Source organism: Eucalyptus grandis, chromosome 1, assembly GCF_016545825.1.
Source record: "Eucalyptus grandis isolate ANBG69807.140 chromosome 1, ASM1654582v1, whole genome shotgun sequence".
In the NCBI taxonomy this organism is placed as follows: domain Eukaryota; kingdom Viridiplantae; phylum Streptophyta; class Magnoliopsida; order Myrtales; family Myrtaceae; genus Eucalyptus; species Eucalyptus grandis.
Genome location: NC_052612.1, coordinates 28579098 through 28597750, shown reverse-complemented (window position 1 = coordinate 28597750; position 18653 = coordinate 28579098). Strand labels below are relative to the sequence as shown.

The window sequence follows — 18653 nt, the reverse complement described above, 5'->3', positions numbered from 1 at the left end:
GGACTATTAATTCTCATTTGAGTTACTCACCGATGTTTTTTTTTTTTTTTTTCAATTTTTGTTGTCGTCTGCAAAGATTTATTTGCATTTCTTAAAAACTACTTAGGTCTACTTACTTTTCGAGAAACTATCTGTTAAATAAGAGCCCAGATAAATGAGAAATTAAGAAATAAAAGAGGCCCAGCCGACTTCAGCCCAAATAAACCTTTAAGAAGACTCCTTAATTCTTCTTCAAGCACCACTCGTTAACTGGAGAGAGAAAAAGGCGGCCGGTCGTTGTATTGCGGTGCTTGGTTGTATTGCGAAAAAATTGAATAATAAAATAGACAGAATAAAAAATAAATCGGACTTTACCAAATAAATAAATAAATCAGACATAAGATTTACGTGGTTTAATCATAATAACTTATGTTTACGAAAAGAGCATCATCGAATTTCACTATAGACCAAACAAGACAATAGAAATCATACACTAGAGTTACTTAAAAACTCTTAAGCTATAATTACACTCAAGAACTCAGTGTTTATCCTATTAATTCTCGTAAAATGATATCTCAATCTCACAAAAAAAATTCATGAATCTTGCCACAACTTTTCACAGCTACAAATATTAACTTGATGAATGTAATTCACAAGTTTCATCTACGTGTCTTCATCCACCAAGCCCTTGTACACAAACGGCGCTTCAAGTCTTCTTTCTTTCTCTGGACATAAAGTCCAGCACGGAGACCGCACTGCTTTCGATCAACAACGGCGTGCTCCTGCGGCAAGAAGACAAATATATAAATATAATATGCATGGCGCGTACTGCAGCCAGCTTCAACTCGGAATAGGAAACTTGGACACTTCGGTCGACAAGTCCAACTTGGACTTTGCTATTTGGTCCCTTGGCCGACTCAAGCAAGGAATTTCCTTATTTGTGCCCAATCAGTAAGCCCACACTTCTTTTTTGTAAATCAATTTCCACGGTCAAAGTCCAACAAACGCTTTTGGACTTAAACATGGAAATAACAGGCCAACTCCAAATCCTGAAAAGCAAACCAATCGTGTCCTACTTTGCTTGATTTCATAGTTCATAAATTATTATCCATTTCAAATGATTTCATTTAATAGGCTCAAAATCAAGACATATTTTAATAGATTAGAAAACATCAATTAATGCTAGAATATGCCTTTTCCTTGCGGTGAGAGTTTCTCACTGTCTTTATCTCTTACAAGTTAAACTTTCGTTCTAGGAGTCAAAATTGTTGCCCTTGTTGTATTGGCTTCACCGGTGACACTCTGGCCGAGTTTAAGCTGTCCAATAGAGAGATAATTAGATCTCTCACGTCCCTATGAACTTGTAGGATATAACGGATTGCGATTTGGACATCCCATTTGAGGGAAATCGATTTTTCGAAATTCTTGGCACATGCTGGATGGTAACTTGACCACCAATATTCGGTGCTCAATTTTTTCAGTTGCCAGCTAGATTGTGGGCCAACCAAATTTAGGGTTTTTATGTACTTTGAAAGGGCTTTCTTTTGACAACAAACACACTTGGATTTGAATTCGGTAGAGAGATATCGCACGAAAAATTTTATCGTGCAAATGGCTACTTGCTTTAGTTAAAAAAAAAAAAAAGGCTACTTATCATGTGAGTGGTTGTTTATTCCTTTAGTGTTTATTCGCCACAGTTGGCTGTCTTGAGGCCTTTTGTCAACCCATAATGAGCATTTTGACTCTGAAAATAGTGCCTCCTAGTCGAGTCTTAGTTAAGACAATTATTTACTTAACTTTTGATATCTCTTCATGCTTTACTGATAAGATTTTAAGTTCGTCAAATCGAGTAAGTTTCACTATTTGAGTTGAGCATTCCAAGTGAATAGCTTTTTTTGCGAGTTTGGGCCCTGAGATGAGTTGGGTTTCATTACACAAAGCCCCATTTTAGTTGTTAGCTCTCATAGCTTGTCTTCACAAATAACCCCACTAAACCCATTTTCACTAACCTAACACCAATCCCCCAACTAAACCTATTTTCTATTTCAATCAAAATAAGCCCATTTTCTAGTAACTACTTTTTTTCTGTCATTACTATTTTCTTGTTCTTCCCTTAAAATTCATTGTGACATGTAGAAACTGACTTTTCTTTCTTATTTTTTCATTATTTTTCTTTCCCTTTGATTTATCCTTTTTTGGTCGTTCATCTCTATCCCTTTACTTATTCTCCACATCCTAATAGGGGTAAGTATCAATATAGGATCAACCATAGACCAACCCCGAACCAGCCCAATTCGGCCAATCTTGGTCTGTTTACCAAAGGGACTGGGTTAGTCCTTGATTTTGAGACTCCAATATCTTGCATTGTGCGGATTGATTCTTAGTCCTAAGAATTTAGTGTTAGTTCAATCCAAACCACCCCTGTACATAATATATATTATATATTTACATTATATGCTTTTATCTACTCTAAATTCTAGTGCCTCACCCTCTATTCTCTTTGCAGTTCACTTTGTCGTGTAAATTAAAAAAGGTAGAAAGAAAATCAACCCTATTTCAACCCAAAAAAAAAAAAAAAAAACCTCTTCACTTACCTCAACCTCGCTCACCTCTCTTCAATTGCCTAGCTCGCCTCAAGTGTTCATTTTTATGGTTTGTTGATTTTAGCAAGTGTAAAATTCTGTTACCTTATCTTATATTAATGTTTGATATATATTGGTGTTCATAGTTTGGTTGCTTAATGTCACATTGTTGATGGATATATAATTTCAAATGATATGTTTGTCCTTCTATGGAATACAAAAAATGAAAAATAAATAAATAAATTGGGACCAACATTATGTGGGTTGATCTCTGGATTAAATGCTAGACCATGCATACCCCTACATCCTAACTTTTGCTACATGACCATATATTTTTTTTCTTTTATTTATTTTTTTCTTTTTTTCAATCACTCATCTTTTTTCTTTTCTTTTTTCGTTCTTTCAATTTCTTGTACTCCTGTCATTCTTCCCTCTGCTCTTTCTCACTGAACATCTCCGAGTACCAACATCTACTCTCAACAAGATACTGAACAACTATCTTACAATATAATCACACTCATCTCATATTTACTTATAGGTTTGCAAGCTATTCTACGAGGAGAACGAGAAGGATCCAGAGATTCTCATGGAAAGAACCCACGCGGAGAATCGTAGAACCCACCTCGAAATTCATAGGGAAAAAAAAACACTTGACTTGTTTATTTAATTGTCATAAGTATGTGGTAAATTGATCTTTTGTTGGTGATGTCGTGATTATTTGCTCTTAACCAATATAATTGTCTTATAAAACATGAATAATATGAAGTTATCTTCTCAAGCATGAATTTTGATGTAGTGACATATCTCAAGTACTAAGAGTTACTACTTATATTGTTTTTCTTAAGTTTTCATGCTTTTAATTATAATGAATGCACACGGTGCTAAGACAAATTCAATGACATTCAACAAAAACGAATTAGCGTAACCATTTTTTTTAATCTAAATAAGGATATAAATAATTATTAAAAGATTATTGTTCATTTAATTTGGGTTACAAGAATTATTGATCACCTAAACATTATATTTCTTAAGGAATTTCTCTTGGGGCTAAAAAGTAATTATTGTTTACCTGTTGTTGGTAAGTGTTGGCCAAAGCTCTCTCTCTCTCTCTCTCTCATATAGATTGATAAAATGGTAAAAACCCATATATAGGTGTTAAATGGATTAATTATATTGAATAAATAAGTCATAAATTGGTTTAAACATAATATTAGGGTTAAATAGGTTATAAATGGGTCATAAATCGATTTCTAACTTACTTCAACCATCATATTATGTTTAAACCCATTTATGACTTATGTTTAAAACTTTAGACCTTCCCAAACAAATGTAATATTGGCTACAATATGGAGACTCCCTCACTCCATTTTTTCATGTTATTAGATATCTCTGTAATGCTAGGGAATGCCCGTATGCTCCTAGACGTCATCTTATAAATAGTACTTACATTTCAAACCAAATAAAACTTACTTAAACCCAACAAATTTCTATAACACTCTTTTCAATATCTCTCGCCTGCACTCGATCTCGCACTCACTCAATCCATACTATTACCTTAGTTTGGCTATGGGTTTTCATAAATTAAGTTAAATGTGAAAATATTTTAGAAATACGGGTTGGGTCATGTATGGGCTGGGTCGGGTCATGTATGGGTTGAGTATGGTGTATGGGTTACTAATTTGCATTGCATAGAAATAAGTCAAAATAAGTTAAATGGGTTTATTTGGATTAGGTCATAATGACCCGACCCAACCCACTCATTTAACGGATCCATCTGATTCTAATTTGACATAGCTCGTTTTCAAAGGTGACAAAGTTTTATTTTGTCGCCAATTCGCTTGCACCACTAGTCACTTCTCTTGTGGTGAATTAATGAAAAGTTATCAGTTTCTAACCCAAAAAAAAAAAAAAAAAAAAAATTAAATGAGGATGCGAAAACCCCATTTTGCCCCTAATTTCAGCTCTAGAATTGGGATTAGGTGGTCAGATTTTTTAGTGTTAGAGAATTGACATATAGTCAGTTCATATTTCTGATAGTAGGGCTATTGGAAAAATATTATAATACATGAAAATAATAATAATTATTAAAAATACATTGAAAAAGATTAGAAAATTCTTAACATACTTTATCCTGGCCAACTATAAAGCCTCACCAATCCGTTAAGATTGGTGGCAACGGCACAGCTCCATCTACCTGCGAAATACCACAAGCAAGGACCAATTACGCAGACGACGTATGGTGCTTTGGATTGGTCTAAATAGCCAACATTTCTACAAATAAAATCGATGACTTGTGTAAACTAGAAATATATACACATAAGGTTACTACAAATCAAAAGAATGAATTTTTGGACTTAGCTTATTAGTTGGAAGCGAAATCCTCTAAAAGAGATGAGTGCATTCCTATAATCCTCGACAGGAGAATCAAATTGGCCACCTCGAACTCTAGAAAGCAAGCCGTTAATATCCATAAGACATGCACTCAAGGATCGGGGCATGACATGTGGATCTATAGTAGAGTTGACCGAGGAGAGTCAGTGCACCGGTGGCTTGCCAAATCAACGTCGGTGAGTGGCGTCGATGGGCTTGCAAGAAAAGTAGCTCAAGTGCATTGCAACCCAAGCTCAGGTGTCTGGCGGAAAGGTCAAGTTTAAGAATACTTAATCGTGGGAGCTCCCTCATATTACGTGTCCCAAAAGATGTCATTACTTCATCTTTTGGGATTGACCATATGAGTTCACTCGATCAAAGTTGTGAGCTCTCCTAGGCTCGTATCTCGCACAACAACTAAGGTGTCATGATTCACATCCACATGAATGATACACCTTGAACAAAATATCGGATGTAAATAATGAATTTAGGGGTATCATTACCATAGTAGCCCTTCCAATAATACTCCCATCTATAAGGATGGCATCACTTTATTCTTTAGGATATTTCCACATCGGGTATGCTAAATTACGATGAGTCTCGTCGAGACCTATACTTCTCAAGACGGATTCATTTATTATCTATGAATTGTTTAAGACAATCTAGATAAAAGTTAGGAATTGCCACTAGCTTCATTTTTTAGGTTAGCTAGAAAACTCAATTACGGATCGTGAGTGGTCCCTCGATTTCTACACAACTAGAAATTCTAGGGTTTGACGACTTAGATTACACTAATATTTCTATTAACACATTTTCGATACCTAATAATTTGTCATGTTTTATAAAGTGTCCATGCGTGTCTTTTAACTTTTTCGTGTCAATAAAACTAACTAGGTGATCATGTATGTATGGTCAATTTCATACCATTCTACTTCTATTAAAAGAGGAGAAAAAAAACAATCAATTGAAATTTAAAGACAATGCGGTAAGTAAACACCCAAAAAGCAATTTAAGGAAAAATGTAAATCTAATATGCAATCCTAAACGAAAATTGAATCAAAAGGAAAAAAAAAAAAAAAAAGCCCATAACTCGTCGAGCATTTATACAACACAAGATAACCCAAAACATATATCGGAGAACAAATGGTACAAAAACAAGATTAGATTGATTGGACATCGACCATTCATCGTCTTCATGTCTTGGGGGGACCTCCACTTCCATGGACCTATCTAAGCCTAATCTAGAGCTAAGACTAGGTATATATAATGTGAAAGAAACAGTTACCATTACAAACATATATTAAAAAAAAAAAAAACATAATCACAAAACAAACAAGAATAATCAGGAAATCAGGATAGCATGCATAATTGATTATGTTTGGCTCAAGATCGGCATTTGTGATTCATGCGACAATCCTTCTAGGATGCCTACCCCAATTCATTTTTGTGGCTTATAGTTATTGGTCACCATTTGTGTTCTCGCACAATAGCCAAAGCTAAAAAGCCCCTAAAACAAGTTCTAAATGTGACCCGGAAATATCCCACGAGTTCATGTATCGCATCTAAAATCACATGCATATTTGAAAGTAAACATGTAGGCAGGCCCTTGAGCCTTGATTCTCAATCAATCAAGCAATTTTAGTGAGTTAATACTGGATCACTTATTCAATTAACAAGTGCCAAACACAATCACAGAAACCTAAGTCTAGTTTGATTCACACAAATCTACACCAAAATGTTAAGATAGGACGATGCAATTCACTTCACGAAATGCAGCAGCATGAACATGTCTTCACACACACGATTAACCTCGCAAACGACGATCATTTGGTGCAACGTGTACCTAGTTAGAAAGCTTGTGATGCATACTACAACTTCCGTAAGGGAAGAAAATCCAATTGAACACATCGAAGACCTCATTTCAAAGCAAACATGAGTTGGACTCAAACAAGGCAGACTAGTCTATGGACAATTTTTCAAGGTTTTGACTAATCAAATCTACTTTAAAAATTCTGGATAAAAAGAGATGATATGACCAATACATTTTCGTACAATTTCTGTGAAGAAACCATATATCCAAAATCTCAACAACAAAATCAGTAGAAAATTAGCAAATAGGCAGTACGTCCAAAATCTCATTTGGGAATGCCCAACCAAACAATGCGTTGTTATACGAGCCGACGAACTTGTAATCCACACGCACAACCCTAAAATTTCGCTCTAACTAAACCATTGCTCCAAATTGACTCCCGTCAAATCCACACCTCTAAAATGCCATAATCCACCATATCCATTAAATTCCAAAACTCCACAACTCAAAAATCGAATTTAGCGGCTTAAATTTCACAAAACTCCAAATTTAAGTCCTAACCCAAAAAATTACTCTAATTAGATAAACAATGGGTGCGAGTACTTACCTGACGTTGCGATACGAAGAAAATCCAGCCTAGTGAGACGTCCGTAGCATTATATGCAAAATCCCTCTTCTTTCTTCCTCCTACTTCTTTCTTTCTTACCAACTTTCTCTCTCCCTTTTTTCTCTTCTCAACATGCTCTCTGCCGATGGTCACATTTTTTTCTTTTATAACACTTCTTTTTCTTTTTCTTTTCCCTTCTTTTCTTTTGGATCCCACCAATACTTGATTTGGTCAAAAGAAGGCAATATTACAACTTCTTCTCCCTCGCAATGCTGAAGCCATACATAAATAAGTCGTTTCACTATTACAAAGGTTGGAAAGGGGCTTATTATTGTGTGGGCTACCGAATGAGATTCTACCATTTGGGCTAATCCGAATGAGTTCATGCTAGAGAGACTTCTAGATCTGGCATATATCTCTAGGGACACAACCTTGAGCTCCTACAGCTCGATGGCAGGTCCGCTCATTAACGCATTTGGGCTTGTCCGTCCGGGATTGCCACTGGCCACGAGAATGTCATTATTAAGGCTAGGTCCGCTCATTAACGCATTCAATTGGAGGCTCGAAAATGGTGTCGCACCAGAGAACAGGAACATGGAAGACAAGTTCAGGATAACAATGCAACAAGCTTAACGTGCAAAACCCATGGCTGTACCAATTTAACTTATGTGAAGGTGTTATGTCACAACACAACTGAGTATGCGCCCATTACATAAAAAAGTAGTGAGACCACTCATCTCGAATCATTTCCTGTATGTGATTGATTATTTGCAAGAAATCATTCATTATTCATGGAATGTGCCTAGTTTTGGGGTTTAAGATAGAAACTTTGATAATGATTCGATCAAAAAATATTGTCGGTGCGTTTGTAATTGATTAGTTTTGAAATTGAGGAAGATTTGTTTATTGGGTGAAGATATTGGAGGGTGAAATGAACTTGCAGAAGATGACAAATTGGCCCTACATCATTTTTCTTTATCTTTTCCCTTATCTCCATTTGCCTTTTGTTCATCCGTCACTAAATCTTGATTTGTGTACTTTCCATTCAACAGGTAAAATATTTTCCGCTTTGAGGACATAGCATTGAAGTGGATCTATTCTGGTTGATGACACGATAAGGCTGCAGCTGTTTTTTGTCTCCTGGTCTGGAAAGGTCCATAACCCAGATAAGTCTTACTTAGGCCCGTTTTCACGATCAAAAATCACCATGGATTCAAGGTCCCGGCAAGTATTTGTCCTCTAACCAAAATAAACAGCTTTCCTCGTTGACATGCAGAGCGTCAAACGATTATTTACCAGGACTGTACTGGAATGACGTTTCATTATAATAACATTTTATTGCATATACCTTGCGGTGTTAAAATTGATCCACCGCTTACAAATTCTTTATCTTATTTTCTAGTGTGAGACAATTATGCAAGCAATCTCTCTCTCTCTCTCTCTCTCTCTCTCTCTCTCTCTCTCTCTCTCTCTCTCTCTCTCTCTCTCTCTCTCTCTCTCGTCATCCGTCGTACTTCTTTGTTTTAAAAGAAGAGTTTGCATGGATGCATGTTGTAGATATGTAACCTACAGGTACCAATACTTTCGCATACTGTCTGCATACGAATCTAATACTACGTAAAGCATGCATTTTTATTGCTAGTCGACATCGTCCTTGACTCTGTAATAATGCAGTTCATCTCTAGACACGGACTTCCATGAAATTTCCATGCTTTAGCAATATTTGACGTTAAGATTGCTTAAAGCCCTGTTCGTGCAGAGTCCATCCCTCATCCCGTTCTCGAGGGCCAACTACTTGTCTTTGTTCCTCTCAAGGCTTGTCAATATTGAATTTTGAAATGGTAGTTTTAATTACCGACTTAAATTGGTTTATTTTGTCATTTCCAGACAAATGCTTGTATTACCACCGCATATTACTGCTTGTGTTGCTACCGTGCGAACTTAGAATCTGTAAACAGTATCGTTGACTCCTGTTCTAACTGAAATGGAAAGAAGACATTGAAGCAAGCATACTGAGTTGATCGTCAAGGATCATCAATAATCAGACAATGCTGTTCAATGCAACTATGGTTAACCGTTTCACTGAGTGATTTCCTTAAACTAATACCAATGCAACGAAATTGTTTCAGGGTGCCAGACACAGGAGCCGGTTTCACCGGAGGAATAGAAAGACTGCAGTTCTCAATGGATTGCATTACGGTCCCTCTCAATTCGATGTATCGTGAGGGCTTGTTGTGGTCTCGTAGCTTTGTCAAAATACATCCACCATTGTTCTAGTGCTGGTTTATATGTCATAACAAGTGGAACGATAAGTCGTTTTCTTGTGAAAGTGGGCAAAAGTACACCATAAATGCCAAAACTTAGCACGAAGGGACACTTAAGTGGCAAAACTTTGGAAATGTACACTTAAGTGCCAAAATTGGAATAAAATAGATCACTTAAGTATCACTCTGGCCAAAATCCGGCCAAATTGCTGACGTGGCAATTTTCCGGCGAGGTAAGTGCAAAACGGCATCATTTTGCACGCGACGTGGCGAGCAAATGCAAAGCGACGTCATTTTGTCTCTCATGTGTAAATAATTAATATAAAAATTAATTAAATTAAATTTAAAACTAAATTTATTTAAAATATTCTAAAAAATAAAAAACTTAACATTAAAAAAAAACGTGGGCGGGGTGGGGGGTGGCCGAGTGAGCCCTCGCGTTGCCACCTCCCTGCTACCGCAGGAAGGGCCAACGACGAAGGGGGGAGGGTTAGCCGAGTCGCCGACCCTAACCAACCGGTGGCAAGGGCCGCAAGCCCTCACCCCAAATCTGGGCAAGGGCTCGCGGGCCCTTGCCACCTCCCCACCGTTGCCGGGAAGGGCTAGCGACGGTGGGGGAGCATCAACCAAGGTCGCCGGGCCCTAGCTAGGGGTCGGCAGCGGGGGCAGGGCTCGCGAGCCCTCGTTGATGGTCAGCTAGGGCCGGGACCTCGACCGACCCTCCCCCTCCATCGCCGACCCTTCCCAACAACAACGGGAGGTGGCGGCGGACGAGGACTCAACCCTCAACCACCTTCCTTTGGCCCCTCCCCCTTTTTTAAAATTTTAAGTTTTTTATTTTAAGTTTTTTTATTTTAAAGAATATTTTAAATAAATTGTTTTAAATTTAATTTTTATATTAATTATTTACACATTAGAGACAAAACAACGTCGTTTTAGCTTTTTCTCGCGCACATCGGCATACAAAACAACCTTGTTTTGCACTCACCTCACTAGAAAATTGTCACGTCAACAATTTGGCTAGAGTGACCCTTAAGTGATCTATTTTACTCAAATTTTGGTACTTAAGTGTACATTTCCAAAGTTTTGGCACTTAAGTGTCCTTTCGTACCAAGTTTTGGCACTCCAAATGTCCGTACCTTCGTGAAAGTGAAATTAGAAGTGGGATATCATATCAGCTTAAAAGATAGTATCTTGTGTGGAAAAAGCAATGTTTTCTTGGTTTGGGTCCTATTTACCAGCCAAAGCATGTGATCTTATCATATGGAGCCAACTAGGGGTAACCGATTCCAGATTCATTATAGATTCTGTTTAAAACCTAAAACTTACCATCAAGTACAAATTCTTCATTCTTTTGGATCTAAAACTTACCCATCGGAACCTAAAGGTTCCAGGATCTAACAAGTTTTTTCTTTTTTCTTTTTTATTAAGCAAAATAAAAATAAATGCAACAATAAAAATGAAAAAAGGATTCTATTATCGATTTCGTTAAAACAAGTGTCCATATGCTAAGACCCATCAAATTAAACATCAAAGTCTTTAATGTCAAAGAAAGATTGTTGGACAACAATTTCGGAAGTTCAATACCAAATGCATGAGTGGAGGTTCCCCTCTTAGTGCATAAGGGAATAATTTACATATCGATGAACTCTCACCTAAAGTCAACACATTTACCAATTATGATGACTTTAGACACATCCGCCTCCTTAGTGAGTTTTAGTCACTACTTCTCTCCAGGTTTCTGCAATGAAAGAAAAAGAGACAACTATAAGTTTGGACAATACCAGCGCATCATAATCAATTAAGAAAGTGAGAACCGAGAACATGGCCCAAAAGTCAGGCATATGCAATGTGTGCTCCATTCCCGAATAGACCCTTAATGAAACAAGTATAAGCAGAGGGCGAAAAGAATCAAATCTCAAGAGACCAATATAAATCGATGCAACTAAGGATTCACTATTTGACAGACACTAGCAATTTGAAAACCCATACAGTAAAAAACCAAATCCCAGTCCAATGATCTAGCAAGGGAAAGAAGAATCAAATGGTCTAGCAAGTGAGTTGTCTTTTTGACTCCCCTGCCTACGTGCAGGTCATGAACTACTAAAGACAAATTCCCATTGTTTCAGTCAGAGGTACTAGATGTGACAAATTAGAGAATCATTAAATACACATAACAGAACTTGATATTGTGCATACTACCATGCAACAAAAGTTATCGCCTGACGGAAAGACTTTGAATGTGAGAATAATGATTCTGTTCAGCAATTTACTAGGATCAGTTCAGCCAAGGGGGAAAAGGAAACTTGGGGAAGGACTAGCAGATGGAGAGAAAGCCTACTGGAATTAATATATCATAGCAGCACCTCAAAATCGAGATAGTCCAATGAATGTAACAACATAATTGCCATCAACTATGCCAGAGACCTGATGCAAGCTTCACCTCACTAGTCACTATTATGCCAATCATTTTAGAACAGAGCAAAGGGATACATGAACAACAGAAAGATGCGCAAAGCTAGACATGAAGTAAGACAATTCCAATGAATCAAGCCTTGAAAATCAACTTTTGATGAACAACAGAAAGTGCGCAACATAGTTTTCAGGATGATTTTGGGACCCCCGGAACATAGCAAGCTCCTAAAACTAATTTATCTCCTCTTAAAGCTGTGCTTTAACTTGTTTCAGCCGCCAAAGTCATCAAGCTTCCAACTTTAGTACTACATAGCATATAGAGAGTTACTTCCGTAGATCTGAAATCCATTCCATATATATTAGCCAGCAAATTCACTTCACAAATATAATGAACATGCGAAGTAAAACATACCTTGAGCCTTGAGGATATGCAAAATCTTGCTCCCCGTGATGCTCTTCGCCTGGGCAATCACGTGAGAGTCACGAAGAATGACACCAATCTGCGATGGTGTCAAAACTTTCTTGGCGAACTTGCAGATGTTCTCCTCAATTTACAAAAGCTAAAAAACCGAACGAGTGAATTCAAGTGAATAGCGAAACCAAAAGGCTAAAACAGAACAACGAAACCGAATTGTATGCACTTGTTTAGTGTGCTGAAAAGAAACTGCTTTTTGTCCAAAATGAATAGAAAAAGAAATACATTCCTTGCATTTTTTTTAAACTTTTAGGTAGCAATTTGCAGTAGAAAAAATTATACAACCGCCTGGTCCCGAGTGAATGTTTGTCTCCGCACTCACCGTAAAAAAAAAAAACCCAACAACAACAACAACCAAAGAGAGCGAGAGATAGAGAGAGGGAGGGAGAGTTTCAACGAAGTGTCCTGAGAGGGAACAAATTTGAAGCACTTGAGTGATGATGTTGCGCAGCTATTGGATGATGGTCGTTGAGCCGCGGCCGACGTCGGTGACAGCAAAAGATTCGAACAAGAACCACAGCGTCGCTGAGAGGAACAAGAACAACGAGATGAAGGAGAACCACAGCGTCGCAGAGAAGTGGAAAGAATGACAGCATTGCAGAGCGAGAAGGACCAAGTGGAAGAATGAAGGAGAAATGGGTTCCCTCTTCTTGTTGTTGACAGAGAGGAATGAGGAGGACAAAGGGGAACGCTAGAGCCAAAATACGGATATGGCTATTTTAGGGTTTGGGATTATGTTCCCGATTCTAGGCTACGCCGGTTCCCATTCCGATTCCAATTCCAATTCCAATTCTCAGTTCTGGTTCCCATAAAGATTGAGAACCAAACCAAGAACCGGCTGTTTCTCAAAAAATAGAATCGAGAATCTACCCAACCCTTCATGTAACTAGAAACCGAACCAAACTTACCAGTCGAGTTCTCCAGTTCTTGATTCCATCTTAAAATCACGCCCACCCTTAGAACCAACGACCAACCTAGGGGCCTTGCCAGAATTCATCATGCTCAGACTGCTATCTGCTCGGTGCAATTTTTAGCACTTTTATAATTGAGGACCCGAAATTTTTTCCAAAATTTCCATATTTGGCCAATTGAAGAATATTTTTGTATTTGGTAAGTAGATTACTATTTATTTGCAAGACTAAGGGGTGCATGACAAACCAGAATTTATGTTCTAGAAACAATTTTTCTATTCCAGACATATTTACGGAATAGAAATCTGTTTGATAAACCTATTTCGTTTTTCTATTTCTAAAATAGATTGCCCATTCGAAATAGATTTGGAGAAATCGAAGTAGAAATTTTCTACTTCTCTATTTCTGGAACATAAATCAGAAATAATTTCTCCAGAAATAATTTCTCCATGAAATTTTCTACTAAAATGAATATGCTTAGAAAAAGTATTGCCAATAAGATGGCAAGGGATCATAATATGCCGGAAATTCCATGAAACCGTGTTTTCAACTTTTGTAATGTATTTCTATTAATTTTTATTTGGGGATTTTCAATCTTTGCTTTTGTAATATGATACTATATTTGATGATTCCTATCTCAATTCTTGTAATGTGATGTTCTACTTGGGAATTTCTCTTATTTGTAATGGTTCTTTATGACAAGCTCTATTACACTTCATAAAATTCGCTGATTTTGTAAAATTTGCCGCAAATTGCCTAATACACTTCTTTGTGTTTCTTTCTAAAACGATTGCTCGATATCGTAAACCGTGGTGGCGATTAACGTGACACACTAGCATGAAGGGAATTAGAATATGGTTGCCCACCTTCATTCTACTAGAGTTTTGGGAACCTTCTATCATGCTCAAAATTAATACATATTGATCTCTTTTTTCTATTGTATGGAGACTATTAATAAGTATATTGTTTGACCGTAATTGCATATCTAGGTGGATGCTAAAGAATTTTGTGTGAAAATTTAGAAATTTTGATATAACAACTCTTACTTTGTATTTTTTTTTTCAAAAAAAGGAGACTTTAATAAAATTTAAAAAAAAAAAAAAAAACTCTTACTTTGTATTTGGGTCAATCGGTTCATAAGCATATGAAATTTGTAAGAATGGACATCTCATTTGCTCCAAAAAAAAAAAAAAAAATTTAAGAAGTAGAAATTTTATATTGTTATCAAACGAATTTCTATTTCGAAACAGAAATTTTGTATCGTTATCAAACATATTTTTTTGCTCAGAAACTCATCCAGAAATAGAAATAGAAAAATCTATTTCTGTTCCAGAAACTATTTCTGGAACATAATGGTTGTCATGCACGCCCTAAACTACCAATTGAAATTTATTATTATTATTATTATTATTATTATTATTATTATTATTATTATTATTATTATTATTTACTCCTTTCATGGGTGATCCAGTCAAACACGTGCCGTAAAAAAAGTCTACTTTAGTTTTAGTATGGCAAAAGTCGCATTGCTAGGCCTAGCGATGGTGAGGAATTTTGAGAGCTTGAAGGAAAGAGTTGCTAAGTACTCTAAGAAAAAGAGACAATGCAATGAATAAAAAATTGACCGACTTTCAAGTAGATATGTACAGGAAGTGATCTCACACCTTGTAGCTGTAGATTCACAAAGAGAAATGGAATACTTCGTTTTGATCTTGTGTCTGCACTTCCTCTGGGGCTTGTTCCAAGCTCTCTCTTTCTTTGCCAGAGGAGGCCGAAAAGCTCGGCCCTCCAACCTTTCCCCCAGTCCATGGCCTCTTCCAATCATCGGCAACCTCCTCCAGCTCGGAGATCTTCCCCACAAGTCCCTTGCCAAGCTCGCTCGCACTTATGGCACCATCATCAAACTGGAACGCGGCCCTGTGACCAGAGTCGTGATCTCTTCACCGGCGCTCGCCAAAGAAATCATCCGAACCCACGATGCTGTTTTCTCGAATCGCATGGTTCCTGATTCCGTCATGGCCCATGGCCATGACAAACTAAGCATGCTCTGGGTGCCCATATCTCCTCCCTTCAGATACCTCAGGAAACTATACAACTCGCATATCCTTTCCAACAAGAAACTCGATTTGAACCAACACCTTCACAGCAAGAAAGTGCAAGAGCTGATCACGTTTGTCAGAGAATGCGCGTATGCCGGCGAGGCAGCTTTCAGGACAACGTTAACGCAAAATCAAACATGATTTTCTCTTTGGAACCTTTGAATCCAGCGAGGCAGCTTTCAGGACCAGCTTTCAGGACATGATGGAACCTTTCAACCCAGCGAGAAAGCTGAGGGAAGTAGTATGGCAAATCGTGGTTGAGGTTGGAAAGCCTAACTTGGCAGACTACTTTCCTGTGCTCAAGAAGATCGGCCCACATGGTTCAAAGCATCGCCTCGAGGCGCATTTCGAGAAGATCTTCGACATCTTTGACAACCTGATCCAGAGAAAGTTGCAGCTGAGGATGGAGACCGGTTGGATCAAAGGTAACGATGTTTCGGATAATCTTCTTGATTTTGTTGAAGATAAAAATGAGACCCTGGACATGTCCTTAGCCAAGCATCTATTGCTGGTACCGTCTACTTGTATCAAGCCTCCTTCTATGTGAAGATTAATATCTAATTTCTTGGTACAAAACCTTTGATTTGCAACATCGGTCATGCAGGACGTATTCGTCGCCAGTAGCAAAACCACTGCAAGTACTCTGGAGTGGGCGATGACAGAACTACTTTGAAACTCTGGAAAGCTATTGAGAGCCCAACACGAGCTCCATCAAGTCATCGGCAAAGGCAAGCAGATTGAAGAAGCCGACATTCCTAGTTTACCCTATTTACAAGCTATCGTGAAAGAGGAGGTGCGGACCCCTGGAGTGCCATAACTTGATAGAATAGGAAACTTAAATACCATAACTTTTGAAAAGTACACTTAAGTGCCAAAATCGGAGCAAAGTGAATCACTTGAGTGCCAATCCGGCCAAAATCCAGCCAAATTGCATACGTGGCATTTTCCGGTGACTTCTTTTACTAAGGTGGCAAATATTTATAAAAAAAAAAAAAGCCCACGTGGACAACAAAAATGACGTTGTCTATCCACACTAAGTGAGCTGACCTAAACAACGTCATTTTTCCTTGATGTTAAATAACGTCGTTAGGTTATTTTGGCTTATGCACACCTGGCCGTCGCCGTTCCTCCCCATCCACGTTCACACTAGATCTTAGGCCCTTCTCTCCGTCGCCGTTCACGCCCAGAGGTGGTCATCGATTGCCATTGTCAATCGCCGTTGTTGGTTGTCGTCGCCATTCACCATCGTTGGTCGTCGTCATTGCTCACCATCGTCGCTCCTCCAGGTTCGACCCCTTCTCCCCCTCCCCTGTGATGAAATTAAGGCTTGATTATTTTATTAGGGCTCACTCGATTATATTATTAGGGCTCACTTGATTATTTTATAAGGGCTCCAATGGAATTTTTGTTGAAATGTGCGCGCTTTGTTTGGCTACGCCCTTATGTGGAGATGCTCGCCTTGGTCAATGATTTCTGTAGTCGATGCTTGAGTGAAACGAAATATTGAATAAGGTGGAACTAGGAACTAGTGTGTTTGAGTGAAACAAAATGTTGAATCAGGTGGGATATGATAGATAGATTAAGGTGGAAGGTGTGAAATAATAGCCCTCAAGTGCTCTGCAAAGAGCACACAACTTTGCTATCAATCTGCTTTTGTTCCCTTGATTATGATCTTTTGGTTCTTTTACTCTTCTTTCTTGTCAAATAGTCAACATATATGTAGGGTACATTGAGGAGTGCAAAATTTGTTTTGATACTTTATATAAGCTCGTTTACCTACAAGGGACATATGTGGAATCACATGTAAGTATCTCCTTTTAAAGTTTATATTAGCTCTTTTGACATGTAGTATCAGTCTACTGTGCAATGGATAAATTCTCTAAATTTCTCTTGGTTTGTGTAATGACCTCTTGACACGATATATTAATAGCCAGACATCATAGAGTATGGAATGATTTCTCCTGGTTGGATGAGAAACAGAATTTTCACCCTATATTTTTACATCGAGCTTTCCTTAATTTTTTGTATGTGTTTTCACTGGAAAAATAGATTTGATTAAGTTGATGTACATTCTCTCACATCGCAGGTTTAGTTCAGCAAAAGATAGTAGACAAAATTGCTTGGGCTGTGCTTGTTGTGGAGACCTATGCTTGTTGTGGGGAGCTCTGTTTTTTTTTTTTTTTTTTTTTTAGTTTTTTAAGGGGAGGGAAGACAAATAATTAAAGTGGCGACCTCTTTTTTGGCTGTCATGTAGAGGTATATTGTCAGTGTGTGGGACCTCTGTTTAATAAAGTCCATGAGAGTGGGGGGACTCCCGTGTGCAATTATCTATTGTCCTTTGTGGATGTGGGGTCCCAAAAATAATTATTCTTTTTCTTGTTCTTGGTGCAGAAATGGCTTGTGACAAGAATTATGTCGCTGTCATAGTTTGCTACGGTGGGGAACTTGTGATTGGGGAGGATGAGTGGAAGTATGAGGATGGAAATGAGGGCACCATCTTTGTTGAGATAAAGAATACATCTTATATATGATTTGTTAGGGATATAAGGAATTATTTGCCTTGTAAAGTCCAAAAGTTGTTGTATTGTATTATTGGGAAAGACTTAAGAGATGGTTTGAGATGCTTAGAAGATAATAATGGTTTCATGAATATTCTATACCATTATCTTCATGTTGAAGAGGTAAAAATATATGTTGAGTACGATAGTGCAAGTGAGGACGAAGATGATGATGGAGAAAGTGCCCAAGTAGAACAAACAGGAGATGGTATTCAAGGTAATACTGACGTTAGGGTCGAAGGAGGGTAGGATAGATATGATGGACAGGAGAGGAGCGCAAATGCAGTTGACCAAAGTGATGATGACATAGGTAATGTCACAATCACTAGATTAGAGTGGGAAATAACTGAATCAACTGATGATGATGATGATGAAGGGTTGCTTGCTAAAAATTTCATAAGTGATAATGACGACGAGGAGCTTGTAGAGTTAAGAAAAAAAGCAAAGGGATTTTTTGACATATAAGTTTGCAGCTTTGAATGTAGTTGATGAAGTTCCAAATAAGGCCGAAGACCCTACAGATGTTGGTGCTGCTGGCGAGGAGACTAATTATGAAGAAAGTGTCGAGAATGTTACTTCCTAG

At 37.8% G+C, this 18653-nt stretch overlaps 1 protein-coding gene across 1 annotated transcript; it reads left to right on the top strand.

Moving 5' to 3' along the window:
• Positions 1–15104: 15104 nt before the first annotated feature.
• On the top strand, positions 15105–18653 carry LOC104456243 (geraniol 8-hydroxylase-like). Its single transcript, XM_039318160.1, has 6 exons — positions 15105–15601; positions 15681–16023; positions 16117–16150; positions 17904–18013; positions 18194–18287; positions 18556–18653. The coding sequence occupies exons 1-6, from the start codon at positions 15105–15107 to the stop codon at positions 18651–18653; spliced, it is 1176 nt and encodes a 391-aa protein (XP_039174094.1).

What these genes read in the sequence shown, in the direction of transcription:
- LOC104456243 (XM_039318160.1), top strand. Translation starts at nt 15,105, where the DNA reads ATGGAATACTTCGTTTTGATCTTGTGTCTGCACTTCCTCTGGGGCTTG. An exon ending in ACGTTTGTCAGAGAATGCGC is followed by an intron (nt 15,602 to 15,680) that starts GTATGCCGGCGA and finishes CTTTGAATCCAG; the next exon opens with CGAGGCAGCTTTCAGGACCA. An exon ending in AACAGGAGATGGTATTCAAG is followed by an intron (nt 18,288 to 18,555) that starts GTAATACTGACG and finishes CTTTGAATGTAG; the next exon opens with TTGATGAAGTTCCAAATAAG.